Source organism: Triticum urartu, chromosome 4A (assembly GCF_056163025.1).
Source record: "Triticum urartu cultivar PI428250 chromosome 4A, HENAU_Tu73, whole genome shotgun sequence".
In the NCBI taxonomy this organism is placed as follows: Eukaryota; Viridiplantae; Streptophyta; class Magnoliopsida; order Poales; family Poaceae; genus Triticum; species Triticum urartu.
Window position 1 is genome coordinate 326,807,391 of NC_141876.1, and position 10,506 is coordinate 326,817,896.

Here is a 10,506-nt window from a genome sequence, read left to right on the forward strand (position 1 = left end):
TGCTCTCTTTTATTGCATTAGGACAACAACGATTCAACTGCTACTTTATGCTGCGGTAGTTGAACCCATTCCTTTGCATGACCTGTCATTGCCATAGTAAATAGTTAAAACCCACTATTATGTGTAGGAGTTGATTGAGCCATCTTGTGTTCCTACCATGCCATGCCTGCTATTGCTTGGAGTTATGCCAGGTCTGATTCATTGGGAATGAAATGGAGTGTTACGATATGTTCTGGTGCTGAGAGTTAAGCGTGTGAACACGATTTGGTAAAGGTAGCGGTGAGAGGCCATGTAGGAGTACATGGTGGGTTGTCTCACTGGAACCGTCCTTAAGCACTGAGTTCCGTGTATGTTGTCCAATGACTAGCTACTACCACACATTAGAATGCTTAAGTGTCACCCAGCCAGCCAGGTGTACATGGTGGGTTGTCTCACTGCAATTAGTTTCTAGTGTTTGTAGGTAATGTTAGTAGTCTACCAAGTGGCACCCAGCCAGGTGGGCTTGGGACAGACTAGGCACAGTGGCACGGTGTACCAAGTGGCACCCGGATGGTGGGCTTGGGAACCCTGCTGACATCGTTTAGGGCCGTGAGCGACACCCCGGCCGGATCTCCTTGCGGATGGAACCCGAATAGGCGATAAACCTGGATGAGAGACTTGTGTGGTTAGTCAGGTCGTGGCCGACACCCTCGCCATGCTTCCGCTTGAAGGTTGCCGAGGTACATGACGTGTACATGGTGATAAGTGGTGAGAGCGTGTGTGAAGAAGTACATCCCTGCAGGGTTATCATGATCTATACGAATAGCCGTGTCCTCGGTTATGGACTTCTTGGATGCTTACGTGGTACATAGATAACTTAAAGTGGATACTCTAAAATGCTCAAGACAAGTGTGAGTGCTATGAATGGCCTTCTCGTAGTGAGACGGGGATGAATTCATAGTAGTGTATTGATGTGGTGATTAGTGGACTCGTGTGCAATGCCTCACCTCAAAAAAGTTTCACGTAGTTGTAGAACAGGATAGCCACTGAGTCAAAGTTGGCTTGCTGCAACTAAACCCCACATTACCTTCTTGATACAAATGCATGTATGATAGGATCTGATGTAAGTCTTGCTGAGTACCTTTGTACTTACGTTTGCTTTATTTATATTTTGCAGGTGAGACATCTGTCTCACTAGTAGTACCGCTTGGATTTTGACGAGTAGCTTGTTACCTCAGCTACGATCTTGTACCCTTGGGAGGGACTTGTAGATAGTCAGGCTTCTCAGCCTTTTTCTTTTGTAGTTGTCTGTACTCAGACATATAATGTTTCCGTTGCTTGTATGCTCTGAATGATGGGTCATGTGACCCCTATTTGTATTTAATGCTATGTGGCTCTCCTGAGCCTTTATCTATATGAGTTTGCGTTATGTTGTGATGCCATGTTGTACAGCACATACTTGCATGTTATGCGTACGTGTAACGTGTATTGCTATGTGTGGGATCCGACAACCTAGTTGTCTATCCTTGGTAGCCTCTCTTATGGGGAAATTGTAACACCCTCGATGCGACTATATCTCCCACGTGTCGAGGCACGACTTAGAGGCATAATCGCATTGAAGGCATATGTCGCAAGTGAGATAATCTTCACACAACCCATGTAATATAATAAGGAAAAGAGATTACATAGCTAGCTTAGAATCGCCACTTCACACAATTACAGGAATAAAGCATTACATCAATCAAATACACTCATGGTCCGACTACGGAACCAAAATAAAAGAAGAACCCCAAATGCGACATAGGTCCCCGATCGACCCCAACTGGGCTCCACTACTGATCAACTAGAACGAAACAACACAAAGGACAAGATCTTTATCGAGCTCCTCCTAAGCTTGGTTGCGTTAACTGCACGGTCTCATCGACACCTGCAAGCTGGTTTTGGAAGAACCTGTGAGCCACGGGGACTCAGCAATCTCGCACCCTCGCGATCAAGACTATTTAAGCTTATGGATAAGGTAAAGGTATGAGGTGGAGCTGCAGCAAGCGACTAGCATATATGGTGGCTAACATACGCAAATGAGAGCGAGAAGAGAAGGCAAAGCACGGTTGATAAAAGTATGATCAAGAAGTGGTCCTATAACAACCTACGTCAAGCATAACTCCAACAACCGTGTTCACTTTCCGGACCCCGCCGGAAAGAGACCATCACGGTTACACACGCGGTTGATTCATTTTAATTAAGGTCGAGATTCAGGTTTTCTACAACCGGACATTAACAAATTCACATCTGCCCATAACCGCGGGCACGGCTTTCGAAAGTTCAAATCCCTGCAGGGTGTCCCAACTTAGCCCATGACAAGTTCTCACGGTCAACGAAGGAATAGACCTCCACCCGAGACATTCCGATCAGACTCGGTATCCCGGTACAACAAGACATTTCGACAGGGTAAAACTAAACCAGCAACACCGCCCGAATGTGCCGACAAATCCCGATAGGAGCTGCACATATCTCTTTCTCAGGGCACACTCAGATAAGACTAGCTACGAGTAAAACCAACTCTCAAGTTTCCCCAAGGTGACCCCGCAGGCAGCTCAGTTCGGACCAACACTCAGAGGAGCACTGGCCTAGGGGGGTTAAAATAAAGATGACCCTTGGGCTGGCCGACCCAAGGGAAAGAAAAGGCTAGGTGGCGAATGGTAAAACCAATGTTGGGCATTGCTGGAAGAGCTTTACTTAAGGCGAACTATCAAGGGGTTCCCATTATAGCCCAACCGCGTAAGGGACGCAAAATCCGGAAACATAACACCGATATGACGGAAACTAGGGCGGCAAGAGTGGAACAAAACACCAGGCATAAGGCCGAGCCTTCCACCCTTTACCAAGTATATAGATGCATTAAAATAACATAGCAATATAATGATATCCCAACAAGTAAATAAATGATGTTCCAACAAGGAACGGCCTCCAATCTTCACCTGCAACTAGCAACGCTATAAGAGAGGCTGAGCAAAGCGGTAACATAGTCAATCAACGGTTTGCTAGGACAATGGTGGGTTAGAGGTTTGACATGGCAATTGAGAGGCTGACAAGCAAATGGTAGGCATCGTAGCATTGGCATAGCAAAAGAGCGAGCAAACTAGCATAGCAAAGATAGTAGTGATTTCGAGGATATGATCATCTTGCCTGAAATCCCGCAAGAAAGAAGAACGAGCCATGAAGAAGACAAACGGACGTAGACGAACGGGTCCTCACAAACGCGACGTTATCGGAACCAACCCGGAGAAGCAACACCGGAAAGAAGCAAACAATCATGGTAAACAACCATCACATAATCATGGCATGATGCACAATCAAGTACGATGCATGTCCGATTTAAATATGCATGGCATGGCAAAGTGCACAAACAATCCTACAAATTAAGTGGAGCTCAATATGCAACGGGATGCATATTGACAAAACACCACATCAATTATTTAGTTCTCTCTCGTTTATGTACCCCAATAATATTAAATGTTGATTAACATGGCAAGAGGTGAAGTACAACAAAACTACCTATCTAGGCAAGTTTAAATGAGGCCGGAAGCAACGAACAACAATTCCGGAAAATCCTCATATGCATAATTTTAAGGTTTGGTACTGTTCTGCCCTAAACATAATTTTAGGGTTGTTAAACATGCAAAGTAAGGCCACCATGATAAGCTAGGCAAAATTCTACCCCAATTACATATAAAGTTTATTAAATTCGGAGTTACGGTTATTTAGTTATGAATTAAATCATTTTAGCATGGCATAGGAGCAAATTAATGCAAACAACATTTTAAGCATTTCAAACATAGATGAAAGTTGGATATTATTAATCTACACAAAATTCTGAGCAAGTTTCATATATAAAACATTTTAAACTGATGCACGGTTAGTGAGTTATTAGATGCATGAACTAGGAGGACTATTCTGCAAAACTAGCAATCCCTGAAAAAATGGGCAAAATCGCTCCGCAGAAAAAACATGAATCAGGCCGAATCTGGGCAAGCCCAACAGCAGAAGGAAAAAAAATGGGGCGCTGGGTGCTCTCTCACCACGGGCTTCGGCCCGGCTGGAGGGGAAGCAGGCCGAGGCGGGGGCGGCGCGCTGGGCCGGATGGAGCTGGCCTGGGAGGCCAAGGCGGCGCTGGGCCTTGGCGCTGGCTGCGGGAAGCTGGGCCGGCGATGCTGGGCCTTGGAGCTTCGGCCCATGCGGGGAGGAGGCGGAGGCGCTCGTCTCCCTCGATCCCGATGGGATCCCAGGAGGCAAGGGCGGCGGCGCCCGAGGTCAACGGCGAGGCGGCAGCGGCGGCTTGCCGTCGGGGAGGAGCAGAGGAGGCCCCTGAGGTGCGGATCCGGACGGGATCCGTCCATTTCCGGCCGCGATGGTGAAGATCCGGCGACGGAGGCAGCGAGGCGGCGAGAGTCGGCGCCGGCGACGAGGCTCGGAGGCGGCGGCGGAGGAAGACTCGGGCGGCGGCGGATCTGAGTGGCGGCGGGGAGACTCGGGCGGCGGCGACCGATTGGGCTCCGCGGGTCCGATCCGGGCCCGGCGGGCTTGGCGCGGTGGAGGGGGAGAGAGAGGACGGCGGCGCTGACGTGGCACGCCGTGGTTGGTCGCGGCGGGCGGCGCGGACATGTCCGGCGCGGGAAGAAACGTCCGGCGGCGCGGATCTGAGAATTTTTAGGGTTAGGGGAAGAATGAACCGCGAATTTCGGAGGGGGGTGTATATATAGGCATAGAGGGAGTTAGGAGAGTCCAAATGAGGTGCGGTTTTCGGCCACGCGATCGTGATCGAACGACCGAGATAATGGAGCAGAGTTAGGTGGGTTTTTGGGTCAAATTGAAAAGGTGTTGAGCTGCAACACACACGAGGCCTTCTCGGTCCCTCGGTTAACCGTTGGAGTATCAAACGAAGTCCAAATGATACGGAACTTGACAGGCGGTCTACCGGTAGTAAACCAAGGCCGCTTGGCAAGTCTCAGTCCAATCCGGAAATGTTTAATCCCCACACATGAGAAGAAGGTAGAAATGACCACCAGAGAGGAACGAAGCGCCGGAATGCAAGACGGACAACGAGGAAAATGCTCGGATGCATGAGACGAACACGTATGAAAAAAATGCACATGATGACATGATATGCAATGCATGACACGCAAGCAATGACAAGGCAACAACAGCGAATAACTGAACGACACCTGACACATCGGTCTCGAGGCGTTACAAAAATGTAGTCTAGTGCTTCCACCGAGCCATGGTAGTACGCTACAGTCGGGTTTACCGAAGTCTTGCTAGCCCAGCACTACTGCTCCGGAACATTTAGACTGGCCGACATGTGATTCACTTCGTTCCTGTGTCTGTCCCTTCGAGGAAATGCCATGCGGTGACATCCGGAGTCCTGCCTAGCCTGCTACAGCCCGGGTTTCCGGAGTCCTGTTAGCCCAATTGCTACAGCCCGGATTCACACGCTGCTGACCGACATGCTCAATGTTGTTTCATGTATGCCTGTCCATATAAGTTAGTGCCACTTTGGGTTCACGACTAGTCATGTCGGCCCGGATTCTCTGTCATATGGATGCTAGCGATACTATCATAAACGTGAGCCAAAAGGCGCAAACGGTCTCGGGCCATGGTAAGGCGACACCCGTGGAAATGCCGTGTGTGAGGCCGCAAAGTGATATGAGGTGTTACATGCTAGATCGGTGTGACTTAGAATCAGGATCCCAACACACATATAGTTGCATGTTCACTCCAGGTAAAAAGTCTAGCAATTCAAACACCGTCCATTGCCGCTGTGACCCCATTATGTAATTCAAATCAAGATGAAAAATCAAGTAGATCGCACACAATTTATTATCAGCAACCATGTGAGATGCAGCACAAAATATCCTGGAGCACCTCGTTGTATAGTACGCGTATGGCTTATGCAAGAAGGTGTGTCGGCTATAGTCCACAGCCGGCGTCTCAAGCACACTAGCTCGCTCCCTGTTCAATCATCACGGGTGAAAGATGGGCACGTGGACCCGCGTCGTGTGAGCAAGTTCGGCGGCCCACTCTGGCGAGAGCTTCTCAAGTGACAGCAGCAACATCTGCCTCGGGGATAGCGATTGGCGAGAGTAGCACAACAGCTGCCCGTTCTGAAGTGGCAGCCTTACACTACAAGAAATATGTCAACTTGCGACCATCACTATTGATCACTAAAAGGTCATTGTTTTTCATTTGCGACCTTTTTGTGACAAAAACAGAAGGTCAAAAGCTGGCGGTTGTAAACTACCTTCTCTGTGAGAAGGTCGTGGAATTCCACGACCAACACAAAAGGTCGTTGATTCTATGACCTTATGTTTTGGTCGCTAGCTCTCTGCCCAGGCCACGTCGGATCCGACGTGGCAATCTGATGTGGCAAAATTGCGACCACTTGAAAAGGTTGTTGATAGGATTCAGCCCGGTCTAGTTCGGTGTCTATATGGGCTGAGCCCATTAATTCAGCCAATTTAGTGTATTTTTTCTGTCAATTGTGGACACGTACATAGGCCTGGCCCAACAATTCGATTCTCTAGGCTGGTGTCTTTTTTTGTACATTTCTTTTTTGGGCCTAGACCATATTTTCTAGGCACCGGCCTTTTAACGGTCCATTTCTTTTCAAATTTCAGCCTTTTTTCCAACCAATATATTTATTTTAGGCCTTTTTTCAAAGCCCGAATAGATTTGGTCCAATAGGCATTTCGGCCATTTTTCTTTTGGGCTATATATTTATTTTTCTGGTCACTTTTAGTCAAGGAATGAATTTCAAGTGAATAAAAAATAATATTCTGAGTTAAGCGAGCAGGTATACATCAAGTTCAGCGAGCAAATATACATCAAATTCCTAGCATGTTCAGTAGTACATCAAATTTCTCAAGAATATTAGCATTACAAATTCAGTAATATGTAAAGCAAGTTGTTGACTGGGGCTTCAAGCTTCTTCGAATGTGTTCAGCCTAGAACTCTTGTAAATGAGAGGAATAGTCACATGTTTATAGTCTTAATATAAGCAATATTTGCTAACAACAAAACAAAACAATTAATTTAAGAACCATGCAAGAACCTAGGTGTCCAAATCAGATTATGCAACATCGATTGACACTAAAGACATAAATAGTCACCAGATGGGCATCAAATCATCACAATAGTTTCTCGACAGATGATAATCTCATCTAGCATCTGAATGTAAACTCAAGAAGCATGCATAGATTGTAGGAGGGGGCAAGCAATTAAAAGCTACAGAGAGAACACAAGTTCTAGGTACGTAGATAACAAAAGTAAGAATGAAATGGATGAAATGTACAATGCAATTTTACTATTGTTACAGAGCAAACATTAAAAATCCATGCTCAGTTATAAACCAATTATTGCAACTGATGATGCTGCACCATTCATAGGCAATCAGAGATGAAGGAAACAAAGCAAAGAAATGATCATCACCTTAAGCTCCTCAAGGGTAAAGCCTCTGCCAGCCCTCACCTTAATGTTGTACTTGTGGGTCTGGCATTGCACGATGGGGCGAAGAGGTCCAGAGGTAGGGCAGGGGAAGATCTTCACAGCCTTCTTCTGGTACTGTATGCAAAAAAGAACAGAATGTAAGATGGCAGTGAGTTAAGCAAGCACCACAATAACATAAACATGTTGTCAGTGGATTGGATGGTAACACAAACATCTACTCTGCTCTGTTGTAACAAACATGTACTTAACTCCTTACATACACCAGTGCAAGTGTTGTTCACATGTTACTACTTGATTCGACTTTATACATATAAATAGACATGACAATAAACTTGCATAAAGAGACGTCTAGTCTAGCATCAAACTAACTTACTGGTATAAAGAGACATGGATATTCATGGTAGTTGTACTAGAAAAAACTAACTGAACCAATGTCTCCACAGATATCATAGAATCAGAACAGATGAAGCTGACAACATAATATAACCAGAAGTCAATTGTATCTACTCATATTTTGTGTGTCCAAGTAGGTACCAATGAAAGTCACAATATCCTGTAATTGTTGAATGTCTCATGGTACAACTTGCATTGTTAAAATGCAATGAACCAGGATTTTAGTTACACATATGGTTAAAGAAACAAACTTAAGGAAATAGTTAGAATCTCATATCACCCATGATCCACTAATTTAGACTGGTATTATATCTTACAAATCGAACTGAAGAAGTTCATTTCCAGCCCAACTATAATCTCAGGCCAACTACTGTAAGATGCAGGAAGCATAGAGCTCACCATGGCTGTCATGTAGCCGACGTGGAAGAGGCAGCATGTATGTCCAAGCAGGATCAGCAGCACCAGCGGACGGGTCCAGGGTTGTCGCCGCTCCTCCTTGTGGATGCCGAGGTTGGAGACGCCGGATCCGTGCGGGCATCCACCTCCCATCCTTGCAATTAAAACTTTATATGTGAGAATTCAATTTTATCAATCTCTAAACTCTAGTCTAGTTTGATTCCTGAAAGGGGATATGAATCATCAAAAGAAAATCAAGGGGCCCTACCATTCCACTTTCCTAGAACAAAATGAGTACATGAGTATCAGCTATATAGGACTGATGATGCATGTACTACCTGGGAAAGAGCCACCAGCAGTATGATCTCTGGAAGATCCATCTCGATGCATTTCGCTACCTACATAGCACATTCATACTGTTATGTTATTGTTATCCCCACTGGTGTCAACTGCAGCCAGACAGAATTCAGAAGTGCAGAGATTTGTCATTTGTGTATGAACAAGCAGAAGGCTTACACTTGGGAATCCAAGCACGTAGATCCCAAATCCGAGGGCGAGGAGGTTGAGGGTGCGTTGGTGCTGATGCCGGAGCTTCCGCTGGGAACTCCAGCGGCACCGCCATTGGTGGCTAGTCTCCGGCGCTTCCTTTCTTCCCGGGCAAGAAGACAGACGAGACGAGGAGGAGCAGCGGTAGTTCGATGTGTGTTGGGTGGCCTGGCTGTAGCATGGCGGCCGTGGCGGCAGACCTGGACATGGACCAATGAACAATGAACACTGTTAATGAGATACAACAAATGCAAACGGTTTAGAATAACACCAAGACATTCAGTACTGCAAGAAATTTCTGAAACTTCAGTTGCAGTAGTTGTCAAACAAAATATCAGTCCAGTAACCTTCAAATTAAATTATGATGGTTTACTGCAATGTGTTTTAGTGATATTGTCATACTACAGTATAATTGAAGCATCCAGGAGAAGGGGCAGCTGCAGGTGCTCAGCGAGCAGGCACAGGAAGACAAGGAAGGACCCGTTGCAGAGTACCCACCAAGGATGCGGAAGAAGAAATCAAAAGAAACGACAACCAATGCTCGCTCTGTTACTGTCCTGTAAACCAGCTAGTGTGTGTTGACTGTCTAATCTAAGACTTGTAACACAAAGTTGTTTCGTTCATAGGTGTGTTTGTGCCATCTGCGATGCTTTCAAAACAACAACCGGGCAGAGTTAGGCTTAGGTATTAAAATGACAAAAATAACAGCCTAAAGAAGCCGCTAATGCTTTCAAACAGCCACCAAGAAATGGAGCACTGGGTTATATAGTCTTGTATCTGTTTAATCGACGACACGACCAGCGAACACACGGCAGGACCAGCGAATCCTAGGAAGAAACCATGAAATGCGCACGGGTGTGGCCGAGAAACCTGCGCGACGGTCGACGGCGGACGATCGAGGGGAAGGGGAGGGGAGGAGAGCAGCACCTACGCGAGAGTCGGCCCGCCTGAGCCCGGAGACGGCGACGCGCGGCCCGGAGACGAGGATCATGGACTCGGCCTCGGCCTCCTGCGGTGTTGGGTTGGTCACGGCTGGCGTGGTTGCAAGCCGACGGCGCCGCCTCCTAGCCCGCGGTCCAGGTGAAGTCCATGGGGTTGTTGCCGCCTTCCATCAGAGATGTGAGAGACCAGGGGTGGGTGGCGGCAGTGATGTGAGAGATCAGATGCCACCGCTGGTGACCATGTCCACAACTGCCTCCGTCTCGGGCTAGTTGGATCTGAGAGTGGGGAGAGGGGAGAGGATCTGAGGTGCGGAGGGGAGGGATCTGGATCGAGAGCGCGATGTGGAGGGCGCCGCCGCCGAGAGGACGGGAGGCGGATGAGAGGGCCAAGTGGTGAAAGTGTGAGGGGAACGCCGGAGGGAGTGGGGTTGGGGGCGGCGGCGCGTCGAGATCCAGAAGGAGGAAGTGCAGGGCTGAGAGCGCTAGGGTTCGCTGCGGTGGGAGAGAGAGAGGAGTGTTGTGCGGTGGTTTTTTTTGAGGGGTAGCTCGCGGTGGGTGGGTGAGACCGTGAGAGGGTGAGGTGCCGGCCGTTGGATCCAGGAGGATCCGACGGTGATTTATCCATGATCCGCGTGAGAGGCCTGGACCAATCAAAACGTAGTATACATGTATGATATTTTGATCATTTAAATTGGTCATAATCGACTAAAAGTAAAGTGCTAAATCATGTTAGCTATTTTATTATAAC

At 47.3% G+C, this 10,506-nt stretch overlaps 1 protein-coding gene across 2 annotated transcripts; it reads right to left on the reverse strand.

Moving 5' to 3' along the window:
* Positions 1–6,783: 6,783 nt before the first annotated feature.
* LOC125551239 (uncharacterized) lies at positions 6,784–10,298 on the reverse strand. 2 transcript variants are annotated; one of them, XM_087518327.1, is made up of 6 exons: positions 9,745–10,298; positions 8,788–9,017; positions 8,610–8,669; positions 8,275–8,425; positions 7,504–7,596; positions 6,784–6,988 (listed from the first exon to the last, which is right to left on the reverse strand). In XM_087518327.1, the coding sequence occupies exons 1-5, from the start codon at positions 9,806–9,808 to the stop codon at positions 7,505–7,507; spliced, it is 597 nt and encodes a 198-aa protein (XP_087374453.1). In that variant the 5' UTR covers positions 9,809–10,298; the 3' UTR covers positions 6,784–6,988; position 7,504. The 2 variants fall into 2 exon arrangements, with proteins under 2 accessions (XP_087374453.1, XP_087374451.1); XM_087518325.1 differs by having other exon boundaries at positions 7,465–7,596.
* Between the last annotated feature and the right edge of the window lie 208 nt (positions 10,299–10,506).